At 36.3% G+C, this 23,033-nt stretch overlaps 2 protein-coding genes and 2 pseudogenes across 7 annotated transcripts; 2 read left to right on the top strand and 2 right to left on the bottom strand.

Moving 5' to 3' along the window:
* The first annotated feature begins 2,464 nt into the window (after positions 1-2,464).
* On the top strand, positions 2,465-5,245 carry LOC147490945 (receptor homology region, transmembrane domain- and RING domain-containing protein 2-like; annotated as a pseudogene).
* A 964-nt stretch (positions 5,246-6,209) lies between these two features.
* LOC147490944 (pentatricopeptide repeat-containing protein At1g20230 pseudogene) lies at positions 6,210-7,103 on the top strand (annotated as a pseudogene).
* A 208-nt stretch (positions 7,104-7,311) lies between these two features.
* LOC147490943 (uncharacterized) lies at positions 7,312-11,249 on the bottom strand. Of its 2 annotated transcripts, none has more exons than XM_086569154.1 (7): positions 11,022-11,249; positions 10,803-10,932; positions 9,019-9,068; positions 8,683-8,727; positions 8,476-8,597; positions 7,938-8,052; positions 7,312-7,810 (listed from the first exon to the last, which is right to left on the bottom strand). In XM_086569154.1, the coding sequence occupies exons 1-7, from the start codon at positions 11,121-11,123 to the stop codon at positions 7,745-7,747; spliced, it is 630 nt and encodes a 209-aa protein (XP_086425280.1). In that variant the 5' UTR covers positions 11,124-11,249; the 3' UTR covers positions 7,312-7,744. The 2 variants fall into 2 exon arrangements, with proteins under 2 accessions (XP_086425280.1, XP_086425281.1); XM_086569155.1 differs by having other exon boundaries at positions 7,938-8,046.
* A 641-nt stretch (positions 11,250-11,890) lies between these two features.
* Positions 11,891-22,689, bottom strand: LOC147490942 (small RNA 2'-O-methyltransferase-like). 5 transcript variants are annotated; one of them, XM_086566162.1, is made up of 10 exons: positions 22,048-22,689; positions 20,507-20,974; positions 18,985-19,074; positions 15,813-16,339; positions 15,373-15,621; positions 13,753-14,702; positions 13,140-13,291; positions 12,917-13,033; positions 12,700-12,834; positions 11,891-12,578 (listed from the first exon to the last, which is right to left on the bottom strand). In XM_086566162.1, the coding sequence occupies exons 2-10, from the start codon at positions 20,792-20,794 to the stop codon at positions 12,135-12,137; spliced, it is 2,952 nt and encodes a 983-aa protein (XP_086422288.1). In that variant the 5' UTR covers positions 20,795-20,974; positions 22,048-22,689; the 3' UTR covers positions 11,891-12,134. The 5 variants fall into 5 exon arrangements, with proteins under 5 accessions (XP_086422288.1, XP_086422289.1, XP_086422293.1 ...); XM_086566163.1 differs by lacking the exon at positions 22,048-22,689 and adding an exon at positions 21,487-21,894; XM_086566167.1 differs by lacking the exon at positions 22,048-22,689 and adding an exon at positions 21,534-21,894.
* Positions 22,690-23,033: the final 344 nt, after the last annotated feature.

The following is a 23,033-nucleotide window of genomic DNA, read 5'->3' as shown; positions in this document are numbered from 1 at the left end:
AAGATCTATACCGACAAGAACGGGTCGGATATGATGACCAAAGTTTTCTTAGAAAGACAAGTTTGTTGTTTGTTGTCTTTACCGCCGAGAAAGGTAGCACACTCTCATGTTGATTTGAGAATGCATGGAGGTATCCCCTTCATGGTTTTGGGAAGGGGAGATTGTTTAGGGTCCCTCACCATGTGATGGAATGACCTCATGAGATCGGGTGGAAGGAGCATGACCGGCCTCATGGCATCGGTTGAATATTCTACTCATGGAATTCGAGGGGTTCAAACGATCTGCTCACATTAGTTGAATTTTTCCTCATGGAATTTTAGCCTTTGAACGATGTGGCCGCATAGAATGGCAAGGTATATATTAGCCCGATGCCACCGTGTAGTTTGGAACCGAAATTTCACAGACGTGCCGAAATTTAAGAACACTATAAAACCAAGTTAGGTTTTTGTGTTAATTAAGTCCAAGAGAGAAACCCAATTTTGAGAGCAACCAAAATTGGAGAAGAAACTCTTGCAAAGAGATAAAAATAAGCTTGTAAGGAGAGAGATTAGTGAATAGTGATATAGTAAGTTTAGAGAGACTTGAGAGGAGTGATTGTAATATTCTTTCCCATATTTATAAAAGAATTTGCTCTTGTGGAAGTAGGCATCATTGGCCGAACCATGGTATATCTTTGTGTTGTGGTATATTTTACTTTCTATAATATTTCTATATTTGCTTTTTGTGATAGTTATATATTCATAGTTTAGGATTGTGGTTGTTGGTTGTAGTGAAAGATTATATTTTTTTATTGGAGTAGTAAATTGTCCAAGTACAAGCTATCTTAATGGGGATCGATTGTTATCGTTTTCCCCAACAATCTAATAAACTGGGTTTGACCCATGATATTTTTGGTCAAAACAAATGAAAATAAAAAAGACTCTAATGTCTTTTTCAGGTATAATTACATAAATAGTTTTCTAATTTTTATCCCCCTGAACTTAGGCCAATTAGCTTTATTTCCTCCCCCTCCTTTGAAGACTATCGACACATCCTAGTCAAACCGAAGCCAGTGACCATTGATGTTTTTGTCAAGACAAATGAAAAACTTCTAATGTTCTTTTCTATATATAATTCTGAGAAATATCCCGTGACTTTGGCAAATACAAAAATTGGAATCCAAACCATATAGGACCGTGTCATGATATTGTGGTTATGACATTCTACCACTAATCCTTATCAAATGACATCTACACTCTTAATATTATGAAATTACATAATTATTCTCATTGTAGCATCATTTTCTCCAAGCCATACACCACTACCATCACCACCACCACCACCAACTTAAAAGACACAAAAACACATAGCAAACTCCAATTAAGCCTCAGTTTAGTTAAATTCTAATTTTTTTAACCTCGTTTTAGTTTAAACACCAACCAAGGGGTATTCTCCTTGACCAAATTCGTCATTTGGAAGCCAAATTGGAAGGTGGAAATGTTTGAAATTTGTCCAATACAACATGTGAAAAGGTAATGGTTTTGTCGTACCTTGTACAAATCGATAAGTTGTAGTTTAATATTTGAGGGGTTAAGTCTAATTATACTAAATTAGAAGGGGGTTGGGGGGGGGTCAGTCCCCTAATTAAAACTTATATTTGATCTTTTATACCTAGAAAAGGCATTCGAAGTTTTTTTCATTTTGTTTTAACTAAAAACATCACGGTCAAATTTAGTTAACTAGAATGTCTCTAGTGTCGTGGTCTTGGTGGGGTAAAACTATATATGAAAAAAAAGTAAAGAGGGTAAAACTAATTGGCCCCTAAGTTGTGAGGGTAAAACTAGAAAAACTAAACTTTGGAAGATCATTTCGACACCAGATTGATTTTGAACCCCATCTAAATTTCCTGGACAAGTAATTCAGATGACTTGATGTAGCGTGTAACAATAGTCGCATAGACAAGAATTTTTTCTGAAAAAAAGTGCTAGAAGAATTTCGTCCATCCTGAAACTCGTCACATGTATATATAGATGAACACAATAAAATAGATGAGGACAGAATTAAGGTTGAGTACTCAGTTAAGTCAATCAATTATCAATGATAACCAAATGAGCATAGTCATTAGTCACAAATAAAACAAAAACTTTCAAATTTATTCCTGACTATTCCTACCAATTACAGTTCATTATAATTGACTCTAATATGAAAATGTTTGGTGGTCTGGATAATCATGAAACCGTACCAGAAGTGGCTAAACAAGAACCTTCTCAAAATTCATTAAAAAATATAAAAACATTATTTCCTTCTTTTTTTTCAGATATATTCATATATATCACTAAACATGATGACTCATGTCTAAACTGTTGGATCTGTGATGACTTCAGACAATATAATTTTTAACCACGCAAATCATTTTGGACCGTTCATTATTAATTTAATTTAATTGAATATTAAATAATTTTTTTTTTAAAAAAAGAAAAAAAAAAGTCTTCCTTCCTTCTCTGTTTCCAAAAGCTTTTTATTTCCACTTGCCAAAAAACTGAAAATCTAGACACCCCCTGCTTCTTCTTCTTATCTTCTCTAAAATCTTCTCTAAATTGATTCAATGATTTGATTCAGAGAAAGTATGGAATCTGATGTCATCATTTGAACATCGAAATTGACTCTCTATTTTATCTGTTTTTAAAATTTAAACTAAAATCAGGCCTGAATTTTTCTGTTTGTAGTGTTTGGGATTTGATTTTGGAGATGGGTATTGAAGTTTCGATGAAAAGAAGAAGATTTGGAGATGGGGTTGTTTTCATTTTGTGTATTTTTGTTTCTTTGTTGTTTTCAAGTGTTGAATCAAATGTGGTTTTGATTGGGAGGAATGTTACTTTGTCTCTTGAATCAATGGAAGCTAACTTTGGTAAGTTTTTATGTTAATTTGTTTCATTTTTAATGTTGTTTTGTTGTAAAGTATGAATTTTTATGCGTAATTTTGTTGGGAAATGTTCAGTTGTACAAGTAAAAACTCTCGTGAATGTGGAGTTTTATATATTGCGGAACCAATTGATGCGTGTTCACCATTAACGAATAAGATTGTTCCGGTTGAAGGGGCGGCGAGGTCGCCTTACGTGTTGATTGTTAGAGGAGGATGTACTTTTGAGGATAAAGTTAGAAGAGCACAAAATGCTGGGTTTGAAGCAGCTATTGTTTATGATAATGAACATGATGACAGAATGATTGCAAAGTAAGTTTTACCTTTGAATAGTTCATTTTGTAGTTTTTCAGATTGGAGGTCTTGTTGGTATTGTTTGAAGGATTCCATTTATACCTAGGTTTTGCCATGGATGGATAAAAAGTAAGCTAAGGTTAGTGTAATCTTGACTAATAAGAGTACAAGAACAGATATGTCAACGTTTTGATATTTGTTTGATAGTAAAGTAATCATGATTATTGTTGATAGTGGAACCTGTACTAAGTATGAGATGGCCTATCTATACATTAGCCTTGAAGATGATCGTCTCTGACCCTGCTAAAACTTAAGCAATGTAATCCTATAATGCCTTAGAAAGTACTTGTCTCAAACTTAATTGCCAATTCTAATACATTGCAAAGCCAATGATGGTCCACAACATTTTCTTTATTCTGAACTAAGCAACATGTCATTCTTTTTGTTTTAAAAGCTTCACCATCTAATTGTATTATTCTATGAAAATTTACAGTGGCAGGAAATTCTGCTGGCATCAAAATACATGCCGTGTTTATTTCCAGAGCCTCGGGTGAAATACTTAAAAAGTTTGCTGGCTATTTCAACCTGGAGATTTGGCTTGTCCTACTTTTGAAAACTCAGCATGAGTCGATAATGGCCATTTCTTTTTATATCCCTGCTTGCAATATCCATCTGCTGTTCTTGCTACTTGTTTCTTCAACCCCTTTAACATCGCGCCAAAAGCGAGATAGACCTCTCGAGCTCCTCGTGTTCGGGGAATTCATGGGATAAAAGCAACCCGGTTAGTGAGGAGCCATGCCTAGCCCATGATATTCCACAGCGGTTTTAGAAGATAAATTCTACTTCAAGAACTTGTTCCATATGCCTAGAAGACTACATCATTGGAGAGAGGATCAGAATACTACCTTGTATGGTCACGGTATGTTGTTTTCTGACCTTAAACACCATGTTGCCATTACTCCACTATATTCTAGGCCTTTAGACATAAAAGAGATTGGTGCATTGTCATCAGACACTGATATATGAGTTTCATTTTAGTCATACTAAATGAACCGCGAATGCACATAAATATAAGGGCACTTTTCGTTATATTTTGGTAGCTATGTTCTGCAAACCATTCATATGAAAGGACATAACAATTCTGTTACTAGAAGCTGGTATTCGGTAAAATCTTGAGCATATATCCATAAAAGGATGTTTAGCAACTAATATTTTTGTCAAATCACATTAGGCCTGACATGACTCATGAAATCGTTTGAGTAGATCAAACTCCAAGGCATGAAAGGTTCTCCCTGTCTGAAACTCCTCATTAAAAATGGTTTTTACATCAATAGTAATTGTTTGGTAGATGGCACTTGATGAGTAGGCTAAGGGGTGCCTACCTAGCTGAGATATTGCAGAGACCACCACCTACTCTTTCTAAAACTTGCTTTCGCATTTAAAGACTAAATGTATGTAATATATGTTTTATCTGAGTGTCTCACATTAGTATATAAATAGTGTTTAATCAGTAATTGCATAACAATCTGAATACCAGTTTATTGGTGCTTCCTTGACAGAGTTCCATGCTACCTGTGTGGATGCTTGGCTCCTTCATGGAGGACTTTTTGTCCTGTTTGCAAGTGATGCAAGGACAGGCACTAGTGATCCTCCAGCATCGAGTCAACTCCACTACTTTCTACTCCAGCTTCACTGTCTTCTGCTGCCAGTTTGTCATCTGTTCCATCTTCATTAGCAGCATCATCTGCCATACATATAGGCCAGGCATCATCACGGTGCCATTCTCTGTATTTTATCTCATGATTGCACAAGCACCGAATTACTCCTTATCTATCACAGTCTAAGTAGGTCCTACAGTAACTCACCCACTTTGAGTCAAAGCCAAGAGCTCTGTAGACCTGAGAAATGCATCTTCTCAAAGATCTTATGCTTCTCAATTAGTTGCATCCCAGTCCTTGGGATACCCTTCTTTATCACCTCTTAATTCAAGATACATATCCCACGTATCTTCCCAGTTCAAGCAATGCCTCCCCAAGTTATGTTGGTTCTTGATGCGGCAGCCATGCCTTCCACTTCCTGCAGTGAATCTGCAACAAGCTTCTCCCTTTGCATCTCGCGCCCAATCCCTTCCGGTGTTGACCCAGTGTGATGCTTAATGGGCCGCGGGGAAGTGGTGATTCGATTTTCTGCGAACATTGTCCAGTTCATATTGGAAACAATGAGGTGGAAGGCGTGAGAATATTTGGGATTGTGGGTTGCTGGTGGCTATCTGATGCAGAGATGGTGGAAGGTGTGTAACATGTAATTGCCTCATTTATCACAGGTAGATTGCATCTTGTAACTGGTGGTTGCATACTTCAACATAATACTGGTCTTGGTTTGCTTTTGTTTGCAAGATTGAAGTTGTTTTATGACCATTGAAGTTTATAAGAGTTGTGCTTTTCTGATTCAAGTTACTCACTGGATCTTCGCTTGGTTTATGTACAGTTTCTCTGTAACCGTATGGTTTCTTATGAAGAGTTTTGAGTGATGATTTGATTTATGTACAGTTTTTCACGAGATGTTTCTATTTTATCTGTGCTCAAAGAAACAGGGTCATGTTATTCAGGAGTCAGGACAATCATCGACGTCTCGTGCAATGTTTGTGTGGTTATTTTGTCTCAAGTTGCAAAGTTTAGAACAGAGGTTCTAGCATCTGGGAAGCATGATATAGGCTGTGTGAATGCACAAAAGTTGTTCGCTAATGGGAAATGCAAAATGTATAGAAAAGTTTTGTTGACGGTATAGGATTGGGACTAATATAAAAGGGCGTTGCACATAACCAATCAAAAGAAGTTAATCCTTAGACTACACGAAAGCCATAATCTTCTCCATTTTTCTTTTTTAAAAAATAAAATAAAATGGAGTAACTGAATAAAAGTGCTCTTATAGGCATGTATGTGAAGTGTGGAAGCATTACAGAGGCCAGAGTGGTGTTTGACTCTGAACTTCAAAAGATATAGCGCTGTGGAATGCCATGATTTCTGGCTATTCAGTTCATGGGATGGCTAAGGATGCTATTGACTTATTTCAGCAATTGAAGGCATCTGGTTTGGAGCCTGATCATATTACGTTCACTGCACTTCTTTCAGCTTGTATCCCTGAAGGCATGTTGGAGCAAGGATGGAAATATTTCAATCTTATGGACAGTTATGGAATCAAACCCAATTTGGAACACTACACGTGCATGGTTGGTATCATGTGCGGTGCTGATCTGCTAGAAGAAGCTTTATACTTTATCAAGAGAATGCCACATGCTCCTGATGCTTGCGTGTGGGCTACACTTCTAAAAGCCTGTCAGGTTCACACAAATCCAGAAATGGGAGAAAGAGCGGCAAAAGCCTTTTTCGAGTTAGAACCGAATAATGCTTCAAAGTACCTTCTCCTTTCCAATACCTATGCCATGGCTGGCATGTGGGAATCTGGTAGTAATTTGAAGAGTATGATGACTGGTCGTAGATTGTTATCTATTAAAGAATGCAGCTCCATAGATGTTGGTAACATGATATACAAGTTTAAAGGAGGCGAGTCTTCACATCTTAAATTGGAGGACATTATGTATATGTGGGATAAAATGGCTAGTGAAATGGAACACGTTGGATTCTTGCCTCTTGATCCTGTTCTGACAGGTGAAGGCAATCTCAATCCCATCTCTTGTTTTCACTCTGAAAAACTTGCCATTTGTTTTGGTCTCATCACATTGGATGCCAACTCACCTGTCCGTATCTCAAAGAATTTGCGGATGTGTATTGACTGCCACACATCGGTGAAACACATCTCCAGGATTGCTGGTAGGGAAATCTTTGTGATGGATGGAAGCTTCTACCATCATTTCAAGGATGGGATATGTAGATGTCAGGATAGATGGTGAGCTACATATTGGTGATAAAGGAGAAGAAAATTGGTAGCCTCTCTTGAAATCACTCTTAAAACTACAAGTTATCTGCACTATCATGGAGACTATTGTTCATGAGTGGAAGCCAAGCTGTGTGAGATCAGGACTTCTACAACAGAAGGTCGCCTATTCTGTGAACCCAGTGATAATTAAGTCTCCTAAGAGCTGTACGACATGACAACAATTTTGACAAACTAACACTATATAAGCATGTAATCCATGTAGCCCCGTAACAAATACACATCAACAATGTTCTGACACTGAAATTAAAATATTTGTTCGAAATACTTGTGTATATTAATTGTAAATGACAATTAGACAATTAACTATCTTTAAATAGAGGATATATTGTCTTCTGTTGAGACAATTTTTCTGTATCAGTTTAAAGTTGAGTTAATTGTAGAAGGTCAGGATCAGCAGTAGATTAGGTCCAAACAGGAGCTGTTGGTGCAGTAACTACATCAGCTCTTGTGAAGAAAGGGAGATCCAACTAAGTCCAGTGCTCCAGAGAATAGCTATTGCGCTGATGATGGTTTTAAGTGGTTAGTTTGAGTTATAGCAGTTTGAATTGTGGATAAAGCTGTTCGATACTTCGATGTATTCTAGAGCCATTGTCTTCATGAAGCAGTTCTATCAGGCACAGATTGAGTCAAGGAGACTTCTGTGTTACAAATGGGACAAACCTACATCACAAGTATAGACTCAGCACCAAGACAAAATGATGGCATCCAAATGTACGCTGACGCTTAATCTGACATTTTTCTTTATATATACCAAATTAATCTGATATTTGTACTTCTGAATTTTTACCTTATTCATTTGAAGCCATTTGCTAATGCACTCAGAATGATACGCATGCTCGCATCCAAGTGCAACTACTGTTTCTCCTTCTTCATACTCGAATTGACAAATCACACATCTGCAACTGTGACTTGGATTAGAATCTTTCCTGGCCATTCAAGTTTATTTTTATTTCTCAACAAAGTTAATGAGATCTGTTATGTAACGCATGAGCCGTAGTTCTGCTGGTGATTTCTCCATATTCTTAAGGCATCAATTGAATAAGTAAAATGCAGATGACTACGGAACAATGGTTACTTCCTCATCACTTCATCAGGAATACTTTAGTAAGATGTTTAGACACCTAAATATGGCTGTCACTAGCTACTCTTTGTAGAGTCGCCCTGCATAGCTTTCTTCTGTTACCTTTTCATCAATATATAAGTATATAACTGGTGTTGCTTATAGTGTTGCTTATTTTATATATTTGATAAGAAACATGTGTACAACTAAATATGGCCAGAATACCGGAATTGGATATGCAAATCAACCAGCGCATCAGACTTACTGGTGGCCATCTTCAGGACTAGATTGGCACTTGTATGAATATGGCCGGAAGTAATTTGTAATTTCACTTGCTAATAGTCCTTTGTTCTCTGTTCCAACAAACTCTCCAAGTGCAATCAGTTCCTACAGCAAAAGCAAAGGTCACATTCTTGCCAGGAACAGTGAGTTATTAAAATATATGCACTACTTACTACATTACTCTACTTACCTCATAAGACAATTCATCTGGATCGACATCGTCTTCCTCCATGTCCTGTAATCATGGTTTAGTGATTCTTTTGAACACAGAATAATATGCAATTCTCTGCTCTGTATGAAGCAATCTATCCACTCTACAGTAATAGGTTGTCTTGATATTTATACCATTTATTGATCAGTACCTAGATATTTTTTATTCTTATAATTCTTAGACTTTTCTATATACAGTAACAATGACAAAGAAAAATGCCTATAGACTAATGGACATAAGTTTCTAGTAAGATTACATCTACAGAAGGTCGATAAACGAAAACCAGAAAGCATACTTGTAATAAAAAAAATGTACCTCATATTCAGTGCCATCGTCTTCCTCAAGTTCCTCATAGCTAACTTCTTCTACATGTAAAATGGAGGGAAAATTAATATCCAGTAATGTAGTTTCTGAAGATAATTCAAAAGGATGATACTTGAAAACAATGTGAAGACAGTTGTCTTAGTTAATTACTTTTGAAAGAGGCTGAAAACTAGGGCTGGCAATGGGTCGGGTAAGAACCGATACCCGATCCGGTCCGAACCAATAAAAGCGGGTCTGAGATAGATAGTTATTATATTGGACCGGTTCTGGGTCTTGAAAATCAGAACCGGACTCTTATTGGATTGGTTCTGGATTAAGTATGTACCGAACCGTTATGGGCCTAATCCAATTAAAATTATTAATCTTATTCTTCCTAATTTTCCTCCACCATATATTTCTATTACCTTATACAACATTGAAATATTTAAAGTTCTAAAATAAGATATGCAAAAAATATATATGTAATATTACAATATTTTTTTACATAATAAAAAGATGGTTTCTATCTAAAGAAAAATCCTCTTTTACAAATTTGGATTTCAAATAATCCATTATGTCTTTTTGATTTGTGTACCTTGTTTTTGTGTTTAGCAAAAAAATATATATTTAATATTTATATAACGAAAATTAGGATCCAATTATTAAAAACTCGGTTCACCAGGTTGAAATTGAGCTTATTGGTTCGGAACGGATCGGATCCGGAATAAAAAAAAAAGTTTTCGGTTCGATTCTAGTTCTCTAACTCAAATATTCATTGGGGTCGGGTCCGATTCTGGGTCTGTATTGTTGAAAAGCAGATCAATTTTGGATTTGCCTATATCCGGACCGATCCAACCCATTGCCAGCCCTACTGAAAACAATTGCAGAATGAAAGATATAGAAATTTTAAGGCCGAGTCCAATGGTTTTGGACTCTGTATCTCCAAAACTGAAAAAAACAGCGTTACAGAGAGTACAAAATTTGTAACTGGCGTAGTTTGAAATGCCATCGAATTTATTACGCCCATTTCGACCCAAGGACCAAAATATCGAATTCGAGCAATGGTGTACCTCAAAAATCAAAATATATCAGATATATCAATGGATATATATCTATTTGTTGATCTGTCAAAATTTTATTTTGTATATCGATATTAGAAATATTATCGATTATATCATAAATATTATTAATATATTAATAAAAATTGTTTAGAAATTGGTTAAATTCAACAATTTATATCGGATGTATATATAACGGTCGATATATATTAATATATCAAAAATTGCAATATATATCAGCAAAACAATAGATTTAATATTCAGTAGAAATATATTGAATATTTTCATCTCGTGTACCAAAAAACGAGATATATCAGCAATATTTTGGGCTTTGTTTCGACCAAAAAACGAGATATATCAGCAATATTTTGGGCTTTGTTTCGACCAGGTCAAATGAAAAATAATAATAAAAACCATTCTACGCCACTATTCCAACTTTACTGACCATTTGATATTCCAAATACTAATAAAGAGGTTGTCTAACCCGAGGATGTCTTCATAAGGATGAGGCCCGCGGTTGGATCTTAATAAAAACCATTCTGCCCCACTTGAACAGGGCGTAGAAAAAAAATCCAAAAGTGCAAAAAGACGACAGTACCCCGCTGACGAGTTTTTAGATGACTCGAAAGTTGTATTTTACTTGGTAATCTTTATTTTGAGCTTGCATGCCAAGTCTCGTCAAAATCTAAGTGAACAGAGTTAACGTGACAACTTGTCTAAATTTTAAAACCTTATTACCTTCAAAAGTATCATCCCCAAAAAATTCACCCTCGTCAGCATCGTCATTAAATGAATCATCCCCACTAGAAGTGCTATTATCGTCTTCGGTGTTACTTTCACTCATCAAAAGGCTCATAAAGTCCCTTTCCTGAAAAGCATCCATTTCATTCAATTAGCAATATCATATTTCATGCAATATGACAAGTAAGAGAAAACATGCAGATAGAAAATAAAAACCTGTTCCTGCAAAGCCACAGCAAGTGCCATATCTGAATCAAGTTGGCTGATTTGGGTGGGTGCAACCTTCTTACCAGTCTGTTTATTCCCTTCATTTTCCATGGAAGATGAACTAGACTTCTTTGTTGATGTTAAAAAAAACAGGTTTAAGCTGAAATACACAAGCTTTGTTGGTTACATATGAAGGTGCCAAAGAAAGCCAAGCATATATGTACATGGAATAACTTTGGAACCTTTATGGCAAAGCAAAGTACAACGGTTTCTGTACCAACTTTCAATGTTCTTTTTCTCAACCTACAACATTCCAAATCCCAGTTTAAAGTTGAAGGTATCTCTTATTCTCCTTGAGATCAGGCAACATAGCATGGCGAACCTTGCTGTCCAATTGTCCAAATGAGTTTGATATCATTTTTTTAATCCCTTGTTCAAAGTCATTGTATGAATCAGTTAGGATGCAAGTAGTCCTGATTGTGCAGCAATTTTTTGACTCCTGGTGGTCACTGACTCACTGGTACATTTTGATGAGACCAAGGGACGGATAGTGAATGAGAGTGGTCATGATTCTTTCACAATTAATGCTCTAACTTCGTTGTAGCTAGTTTTTATATGGCGTTCCTATTAGCATACAGCTAGCAGTTAGATTTGGTAGCTGGTTTGTCCTTATTGCAAAGGTGAGTTGATGTACAAATGAATATGACCTAGAGTCGCCATTTCTATTTCACTGATATAACGTAATCTATGGAAATATATCGTAAAATACCTATATTTGACACTCAAACTGCAATAAACGAGAGATAATTTGCTTCATTATTACTATTGCTCTCGTGACACAAGTGAACAATCAGTCAATCAGTACCTTCAAAGCCGCATTCAGAAAAGATTTTCAGTATTAATATTGAAGAACCGTACCAGATTGTCAAAAAGACGTCTAGTTTCGCACTAACATTTATAATCCGGCCACCAAAACAAATTGATCTAACATTTACAAGCAAAACAAGATTGCTGTCAGCCTACAATTACTACAAAATTAGATATTACTACCTCCAGCAGCAAAAGAATTAATAGCCGAGACATTAACATTTGGGGGGTACAGGTGAAGAACGGTTAAATTTCTCAGAGGGTAAATGTTGTCATGCAAGTGCTATCCCACTCCCATATAACTTCATAACATTGGGCCGTACTCACAAACTGAACTGCCGGATGAAACCGATTATTCCTGAAGATGGCAATTTGTGAGGCAAACCCTGGGTCCAAATCCCCAGACCCGCCCACACCACTGAAGTCGACACTATAATCGTATTTTGAAGCCAAGTCAGAAGCCCAGTGGTTAAATTGGTCACGTGTCCACTCAAACTTGTGATCATAATTTCGGAATTTGCATGTCAGGGTCTCAGTTTTGTCATCTCCTTTGTCGTCTTGGCTGGACTGAGTACATTTCTGGAGTATTGGGTTGTATTCATAATTTGGTGTGGAGACGATCAAAATTTTGGGACAGAAAGAACCAAGTACAACATCACCAAACATGCATGCTTGATCCTCCTCCATATGTTCAATTACCTGCATTCAATTACAATGTAACATGTAAACGCATTCAACACGGGAGGAAGGGCAAAGTACACCAAACAATAATTATGTTTTGAAGTTACGAAAGGAAAAAAGAGACAGAGAACTCTCATACCTCTAGGCAAGTGCCAATATCAAATCCGTGCAGCCGGTGATCAAAAACTGTGATAGAACCGTCATAAAGCACAACAGATTTGATGCTTGTATTTGATATAAGTTCAGAACTTGCAGTTAATTTCGAATGGATAACCTGCAATTTTTTTATACAACATATTAAATACATCAGACAGAAGAGTTTTCTCTTAATTGAAAGACAGACAGAAAGTGCAAACCTTAGCTGCACGTGTGAGACCCTTCCGAGAAATATCGACACCAGCAATCGTTTTTAGGGATGTTGGATAGTTCATTAGAGATTCCAACAGACTACCTGACCCACACCCGAAATCAACCTGAAAATTACAGAAAAGCAGAATTCAACAAAGCGTCCCCAAAAAATTTCTTTTTCGGGGTATTAAAAAATGAAAGAGAGGTGAGATGAGAAAATTAATAAATTACCAATGTAGTAGCACCGGATTCATTGATGTGTTTCAATGCATATTCAACCCGTTGCTTTGATAAAGGAGGGTTGAACAGAGCCTGCTCCATCCTGTCTTCTAAGGGTTCTGTTACCCTTACCAAATTTACCGAATACTCTAAACAGCAGTCTTCTGCAAGATACGGAACTTTACTCCTGATCACAAATTTTTCTTTTTTTCGAAGTATATTTTTTCACTGTAGTTAACTTGATCTCACTTATTCTTCATTTCAAACTTCAATGTCTCAATTTAATGCATGAAACAATATAAGAAGACAGTATTTTGATAAAATCTTTAAAAATATAATATTAATAAAAGGACTTCTATTGGCCCACCAGGAAAGGGAGTATTGGTCTATTGTTTCTTTGTTAAATTAACATGTCGCATTTGCTTCAACCAATACCAAATTCCTCACTTTGAAAATTAAAGAAAATTACCATATCTACAAGTGTGTGCAAATTCTGGAATTATTATAAGACACAAGTAGAACGAAAAGAGACATTTCCAAACAAAATGACGTAAAAAGAAAGAACGAAAAAAGAAAAAGAAAATGAGCAAGTAGAAGAGTAAAATGAAAGGAAAGATGGACTCACGTAAGGATAACAAAGAGAGGGACTTCGCAAAAGAACCAGCTGCAGCTAAAATCGAGTGCTGAGGAGGCAACTCACTGATGAAAAAAGCGAATTGGTTCACAGACATCTGGGTGACACATGCTTCAAGCAGGGGAGTAACAGCACCAGTTCCTATTTCAAACTCAAACTCGTCACAACTTTCCAGAACTTGTTTCATAGGTTCTCCTTTCTGTTTTAAATAAATGGAGTAACATATACATGCTAAAGATCCATTAGCAGGGTAGTTAGCAGAATCTGGGCCTGTAATGATCACAGAACTGAGTCCATTTTGCTCACTAAGCTCATCTGTGCACTTTGATCCCAGTGAAGTGCATCTCTGAAGTACACTGTTCTGCTGAACATTGTGAACAGATAGACACAACGCTAATTCCTTGTTTAGCTTTTGGGGATAAACATGTATTCCACCGCCATCTCTAGAAGAGGACCACTTCTCGATGGACACGTTTGGTTGCTTAAAATATTCGTTCAACCATGATAGGACTCGTAAAGCAGCATTTTGGATGGCATCATTCTGCCTTCTAAAAGAACCTTGAAGTTTATACTCTAATATTAATTCCTGGTTTCTTGATAACATTTTTACTTCACACATGAAGGTGCCTCCTTTAATTGCTGATTCCACATCATTAGCATCCCTAATTACTCCATTTTCATGTACCTCTTTAGATGGTTCTGAGACCTTCAACTTCTTACATGTTTCTGGTATTTTTGAAGACTGCGCAGAATCATCTATACTAACTGTAGAAAACTCAGGTTCAGATAACCAATTTTGACGACAGAATGCACAGAGAAGATCCCTTGGGGAGGAACCCCTCCAGTTTGAGCGGTTGGTAAATGCTAGAGGCAAATCAGCTGCAAGTATCGCCTCTCTTGATAACTTGTATCCTCCATCAGGTAGCCTACCAACTAGCATCCTGTAGAAGCAATTTCCATTATAAACGAGCAATTAAACAGTTTCTGTACTGAATGTAAAGATACTGATGGCGACTGTTCAACAACAACAATCCATAATAATGATAATAATTATACATATCTCAGCCACCTACATCATATATGATGTCAAATACCACAAGTAACGATACATATACTAAACATCTTTTTTAGGGAACTTTCCCCACTCATGCCCAACTCACCGAAGCGAGTTGTCCATGACTAAGCATGTGAATGATATTTCAATGACCATACTACCAAAAAGGCTATTGATAATAGATCAATGAGCTAAGACAGAAGCTGCATTGTATTGCATGTAGCCTTCTGAATCATATATTTACATTTCCTTTTAGATGAAATGCCAACTGCCAAGTTTCCATGTCAATACCAATCTATTACATCTTATAATGGAGAAAGAAGAAGTTTAAGAACTTATTTATCCAGCTGACCACAGATAAAATACACAGCGGGAGACGCAATGCATATCATGTGATTTAGCTCGAAAACTTTAGTTCTTTATGCAACTTTTCCCCATCTAACACCACAAATATCTGAAGAAACAGATTCCTTATTATGTGGCAAAGGCGGTATTAGCATTTTAAGAATCAAGGAACATTATTTATTAAAAAAAGAAGAACAAGGAAGATCACATACCTATAATATGTTCCCACAGATATACTTTCATGGAGAAATCCAGTAGACCGCCGTGTGTATCCAATTGATGCCAAGATTGCATCTCCATGAATATCTTGACCTGATAAATAACAGGCCCTTGCATTCAAAGTTGCATCTGGATACCCAGTTTCTTTTGCATTTGAAAGGTTGGATGTTGAGTCCAACTCAAGAGAAATGTTTGGAGCAGAAAAGTAAAATCTCATCTCGGAAGAAGCTTTACCAAATGTCCTGTAAAAGAGATGTCAACCTTTAACAATTCAGCGTCCCATTTTTCAAATAGTGCATAACTGCATATCAAGCAAAGAGAGGACAAAGTCATCATCCCTAGCATAGCAGTATATGAGGTACACATCCATGGGAGGTTAGGTTTTATATGCACTCATTCTGTGAAAGTGAACTAACTATACAAGAATACACACCTAGAGACCAGAACATGAGAAGAATCCGGGAGACCAAGCTTTTGTGCAATGACATCCAAGTAATATTGGTTGGATGAAACATTGAGATAAATTGGCTCAATGGGATTTCCTACGGAGCAGGGAACATATAGGGCCTCAACCACAATGTCTTCCACGGAGAAAACATTCTGGTCTAGTAATGCCTGTCTAGCCTCTTGAGAGTATGGAGTCTGCCTCCAAATCAAAAGCTTTTCTTCAGAGATAGCAACCGAACTACATGATCTTGCAGCCCTCATAATAAGTGCGATACTCAACAAAATATTTGATTCTGCCTTAGGATTGATAAATTTGCATAAACTGTGAAGCTTAGAGTCACACGCGGAGAGAACAGGAACTGGAAGTAAACCATGAAGATGACCTCCTCTCTCTAATGATTCTCTGAAGTGACCAGTCAGAGGATGAAGCGTGGGACCATTCAGAGGACGAAGTGAGGAACCAGTCAGAGGATGAAGCGAGGAACCAGTCAGAGGATGAAGCGAGGAAAGAAACTTCACCAATAAAAAAAATGATATAGTTAATATTCAGGAGAAATAAAATGGTTATGTAACAAAAGAGCAATTTGCCAAATCATAAAATTCCCATCTAAGTTATCATGGTTACCAGGAAAAAGGATTTCTTATCAAAATAAATAACTACTTGTATGCATTCCGCGAATGGGACAAGTTCATCAAGTCTACTACCAGTCTACCATTTGCTAAATGGTAACTCACATGTCATCTACCTGTTGATGGGAAACTATAAAAATTACTAACCTCCATGCAACTGTCTGCTGTTTGTGCTCAGCCAATGAAAGTAACAAATGATTTAGTGAAAGAAAAAAGGAAAGTAAAGCATTTGAAATACATCTAGACTCCTTTCAACATAATCGGAAGCTAACATATACCAGTAGGTTAAAGTGGTTAAATTGATTAAATTTGCAGGTGAGACCCAGCTTCGTAGAGATATTCTGTGGGAGTTGTTACAATAAATCTGGATTCCAGATCAGCCATCACCACGATCCTCTCATTTATCATCCAAAGAATAATAATAAATAAATAAATAAATCAAAAAAAAAAAAAATCAAAAAGCATGTGAGTTTGTAGCAAACTTGCAGGAGAGCTCTACTTTGCTTTATAGAAAGGCACCGAAATCTCCTCAGTTTTTCAAAGTCAAATGGCACATTTTTGTTATTAATTAATTAATGGACAGGAAAAAAAAAGTGCCTAAGGATCTCATACGCAGGAATCTGCAGAATGAGAACCATTGCTCTTTAATAACCAGAAACTTACAAGCTTGTCTGACGAATCAATCATACGAGGAGATATTAAGTACACAAGATGTAAAAATTACAGTGAGTTTCTCATCTAAGAGATCAGCCAAATGCATATTTAACTATCTATAAAAGAAAGAAAAAATTTAGGTTTTGTACCATGAACTGTGGTAGATTTATCTCTTTGGGCCCTGAACTATTTTTTCGAGCAATGTGGGCCATCAACTTCTTTTGACGTTTCACTTTGGGCCACCTGCGTGTTTCTGTAACAGAATGTGCTTATGTGTGCAAACAGATGCTAACGTGTCATAACGGAAGCTTTGTGGCGCTGAAGTGGACATTTGTGAGAGCTACCATCAAAATGTCCACGTGGTATCATCTTAGGCCGTTACGACTTATCTAATCCAATGGCCAATATTTAAGTAAAACTCTATCTTCTTCTTCCTCCCAACCACCACCCCCACCATCCCACCACCATTAGTAACTCTAATAACGAAATTGCAATGGAGAATAGGAAAAAAAAATAGTCAAAAGATTGATTCAAACACCCATGAATTAAGTTAACCCACTAAATAAATTGTTAATTTGGGGTATCCATTGTTAGGGTTTTACCTCTTCAATTGATTAGATCTAAACTTTCCCAAACTATTAAAATTCAATCCATATATTTGTTAATTCTTGATAAACCGCAAGGAGATTCATGGCTAATGGACTTAGGGCGGTAGTAATGGTTAATGACGGTAGAGGAGGTTGTGGGGGTGGGGGTGATAGTGGGAAGAGACGGAAGAAGATTAAGGTTTCACAAAGTACTTGCCATTGGATTAGCTACATCTTAATGGCCTAGATTATGCCATGTGTTTTTTCAGTTTTTAATTTGAATAAATAGTGGCCCTTAGATTAGTGGCATAAGGGTGACATACGAGCATCTCCAATGGGAGGTGTAAACCATATAAGATGGAAATTATACACCCCAAAAGACAAAAACACTCTTCTAATGGAGGTGCTAAACCGTATGAGATAGTTATTAACTTATAAATCGAGTGGGAAATTCCCCACTTGGATACAAACTCTTAAAAAGCTCGGCGTTTGTTCAACTAGCGTTCCAACTAATGTAGGTAACACACGTCACATGGACTCACGTTTGCTTTATTTTTTTGAGGATTTTTAAAGTTTGCTACGGCCCATGTCCGTTGTTTACGGGCAAAGCGAAATTATATTAACTCGCGCGTTGTTTGAAGTCCGCGTCCGTCCATTCTCTTTCATGGCTATTCTGTTTTGCGACGGTTGGAAGTTGGAACTATTGCTATTGTGTAATTATACAAACTTGCAAATTTTAATGCATTGGGTGAAGTTTTTGAGTGTGGTTCTCCATACTGTGTATTAGCGTTTAGTGGGGATGTAAAATCCCAATGGTACCTATGTGGCTATGTGGAGGTGTAAATTTACCCCCTCCATTGGAGATGCCCTAAGGGAGCCACATCAGCTATGGTTAGGTGTCCACTACAACTGCGCCATATAAGTTTCTGGTAGACACATATACATCCGGCATGCCACATAAGCATTTTAAATAACGGAATGGTAATAGTGGCCTAACGCCAAACGTTCACTAAAAGTTGAGGGCCCAAATTGCTCAAAAAAGTTTTTGCCCAAATTGATAAAAGCGACCAAAGTTTATGGTACAAAACATCCATTTTAAATAAATATGGCTCATTATGAATGGAGACACAAAGCGTAAAGTAGAAAGCCATGTCAAATTGACGCTCAGCTATAGGTTAACGTAAAAAGTTAAAAGTGTATTAAGAACGGTGGCATTTGTGGTAACTGGTAATAGACATAACAAGGTTACTCATTACTTGTCAATTTATACAAGGATAAACCACCAACCTCGTCTGAGAATAGATAAGAAACGCGTGAAATTAATTCATCGCATGCTTCAGGTACTGTGAGATTGCTTTTTGCAGTCTGGATACCTAACTGAAAGAGAAACAAAAATACTAAATAAGGAACTGGGAGATACTAGTCATTTCATATACCAACTATGAATTACTAATTAAAGAACATTGTAGAAACAATAAATACGAGTAGCATAACCAATATGACCGTGCTTTTTCTTTAGGCTCTTCTGGATACAATAACAAATATCCTAATTTACTAAAGAGCGTAGCTTATGACAAAAATCTAGGGCACAAATTCATATAAAGTAGTCTAATTAATATGTAAAATACTATGCTTATTTTAAGCTTCCATTGGATAGAAATACAAGTGTCATAATTAATATGTTAAAAAATACTGCTTACTTGGCTTTTTATGTTTGGTAATATGCTATTTTCTTATTACAATCACAAGTCTAGACCTTCTGACTTGTGACTTTTCAAAAAGAAAGTCCACAAAAAAATGCAGCTTAAGGCCTCCTTGTAACAAGAAATGGACAAGCCAGAGCTGAAGCTGTCCACCACTGACTGATCCAAAGGTGATCAGAAGAAGGAAAACCAAACACTGTCATCTCAATGGAAAAAAAAAAAAAAAACATTACAAATAAATCTTTAGGATAAAACATTTGATCCTTGCAGTTGCTTTATAAGTACTTCATATTTTATAATCCAAAATAAGTTCTTAGAAACTGAAATGTCAATGTCTATGTAACAATCTTTTCAGAGATTACTGAAGAAAATCAAATCAACGCAAACTATTGTGCTGGTTCCTGGTTGGTACAACCACATAGTTTAGTTCTTTATTTCCTTACCAATAATAGCCCTATATGTTTACCTAATCAAATTTGTTAGAATGATTTTCGAAAATCTTCTAACTTAGAGGTGCATTAATAACATTCAACATAGCAATGGAATGAAATTGGTGTCATTAGAACATACACACGATCTTACAAGTTTTCCCCCTATAACATACAAATATTTCCATGGCCACAGTGTTTTTGTTATTTTACGAATACGACGTGGCAAACCTATATCAGAAATATTATTTTGCAAACTTATATTTAGCAGTAGCAGTAGATCATTAATATGGCCACCGTGTATTTGCTATTTTACCTGACTTTTTTACCCCCTTTTTTTACATGAGTTTCCATTGTTTAGAGAGAAAACAAAGTAATGCCAATGTCTCCAGCAACATTAAACAGATAAAAACAAGTACATTGTAATTAATTTATCCAAAATTCATGAATTAAATGCCAACAAATAAACAAGTTTCTAAACAACCCTGTAATAATTTCAACGTAAGGAAAATGTCCTACGCACGAATTAAATAGCATAACTGCTACATATATCCAAAACAAAACATATGACTATGACTACATAACTACAGTACTATTGTTATGGCACAAGCATAAAAATATGTCGCAAGTGAAGCAAAAAAACAGGACAATTAGTTGGGGGAAAATGTTAAATCCGACCTTTTCTATAGCCAGTTTGGAAACAGCTTGCATAGCATCCTTTTTTCTCTTGAAGGGTTCTGAAGTAATAGAAAGTTCAGGAAGCTCTAAGGTACAAACGTAAAGGCACGGGCCTTTTTGCAGAGGTAATCCTGGGCAACCATTTTGAACAGATTCGAGAACTTCCTTCATTGTGTACTTTGCATTTTGACCATATTTCTGATATATAATAGTCTTTGGATTAGGTGGTGGATTCTTCAATACAACAGCTGGGGTTTCTCCTACTTCCATTGCCCCAGCTTGGTGCATTTTAATAGGTAAATTAATAAACAAGATATTGTTTGCTATAATCCACGAGTGGAACAAGTTCTAGGAATAGGATGACTAAAACAGCTTGCCCATTTCTGTCTTCACCCTTTAAAAACTCCCCTTACTCCTCTTCTTTTCTTCTGCTTCTCCCGTTCCCAACCGCCCCATCTAGTCCTGTTCCTGTTTGATACAACATATGGCGATCAAATCAATTTTATACTACGAATAATGGATAAAAAAATAGAACAAAAATGTAGCTTGGATAACCTGACAAATCACAAGATCACGCCTTAAGCTAACATTCACTTAACAGTCATAATGATATGTGTGCGCAACTCAGTAACTTTAAATGAGTGCATATAGTTAAATATCATTGATTTCCCATCATTCCCCAACAAGTTATTCCATATGGAGAAGTGCTTAATAATCCCTACTTTGTTCCTTGTTTCCTATAACGTAAAGATGGCAGACAGTAAAACAAGGGATTCGGTTTTGTAGCCTAAGAAGAATAAGCAAACCTCATACAAACAGGAGCATACATTCACCTTTAGCAGCTAGTAATAGATGCAATACTTTGGTGGAAACTTCTTTACCATGTTTTTTTGTTATACAGTGCAGTTCATTGTTTATTTTCAGAAAATATAAAAATAAAAGTAATACCCAGAAATTCTAACATTGTGCAACTAGTATACCAGGCAGGCCTGTATGAGTTATGATTATGAGATGGTTTGCTGATTACCCAAACATATATTTTCTTCTTCTTCTTGTTGATCAGATGAAAACTGAAAAGTGTTGTGGATGAAAGAATATAACTTTCATAGACAAGAAGAATCTGAAACCTACAAATTGCATGATGGAGTCTTCAAAAAGGAATCTTTTGAAATAGTTCCTCACACTAAAAATGACCAATCTTTTTCAACAAAAAAGAATCTCAAACAATTGTTCATGCACAGAAAACAGATAACCCAAATTACATGATAAAATTCCCCAAACAATCTCTTTTCCTGAAAAATCAAAGCATGTTCAGTATATATTTCACTAAAAAGAATAGAAAGAACATGTCTTTTTGCCATGGGCATGCACTATCAAAGAAACTACCTAGAGCATCATATAAACAATTCAAAATAATTCAAAAACATAAAGTTGTAGGTAGATATTCATGATAAAAAACAGTTGTAAGAAGATAAGTATGAAACTTAAAAAAAAAAAAGAGAACTTTAAGAACAAGGCTGGGAAACATGAAAATGGTGTACCTATCTTTCTTCCTCTCCTGTTTATGTGGTGCTTCTTTTCTTAGTGGTGAAGTAAAGTGAAGTGAAGACTGAAGAATGTTGTTTGAGGGGTTTAAGGTGTGTGGTTTAATAGAAGAAGACAAAATATGAGGACAGGTATAATAAGTGGTGCGTGCAAACCGCGTGTTATATTTGTTTTCCAAATTAGCCCTTTTTCGTTTTGTTTTTGACCAGTTTTAACATAATCACTCTGTTGTATTACTAAATAACTGCAAGCAGTGGGTGGAGGTGGAGAAGAGAAAAGGAGAAATGGGTTTGTGGTGGTGAGAAAAAGAGTTTGGTTTGGTTGAGAAGGAAGGAGGGAGAGGGAGAGAGAGGAAAAGTGAAGGAGGGAGATTGAGGACCGACAGAAACCTACCGAACTACCTTTCGTCCAACGTACCCCTCCCCGAGCCTAGATCGTTCGTTCCGCTCACTTGATAATTGCAGCTTGATGGAAAAAGAAGAATGAGGAGGAGGATAGGTTATAGGGTAGTTTTAATAATGGACATGTGTGGCTTGTGAATATGAGGTACAAAGTATAGACCAGGTGGATTTGTTGTTATGTTGATCTTTGGCGAAATGAAGATATTTTCTTTGGGACTCAATTTGTGATTAGAAAGTAAATGGAATTTTCTATAAAGAAAATAAACTGTTAGAAATGTAGTTTAGGAAAATCAATCGTGAAGCATATTTGGTACTTGCCCATAGCATGGTGTGTTCGAAATGCTCGAAACCACACTTCTGTAACGATTAGTACATAAGTAAATTCACCTGAACCTCCAAAGAGTACACCGTGTTCAAGACTGAAAATGCTAAAAAATAACAAAAGTAATCATCCTTCTCTACATTTAATATGTGATTCAGCGAAACTTTGCATAAGCATCTGATTAAGCAAGAAACAGATACGACATATATAACACTGCTCGAGGCCGTGATGTAGTTTTTTTACAACAATGTAGAAAGGT

Source organism: Coptis chinensis, chromosome 6, assembly GCF_015680905.1.
Source record: "Coptis chinensis isolate HL-2020 chromosome 6, ASM1568090v1, whole genome shotgun sequence".
NCBI classification, from domain to species: domain Eukaryota; kingdom Viridiplantae; phylum Streptophyta; class Magnoliopsida; order Ranunculales; family Ranunculaceae; genus Coptis; species Coptis chinensis.
The sequence above is the reverse complement of the archived record's forward strand: the minus strand, read 5'-3'. Positions and strand labels throughout refer to the sequence as shown.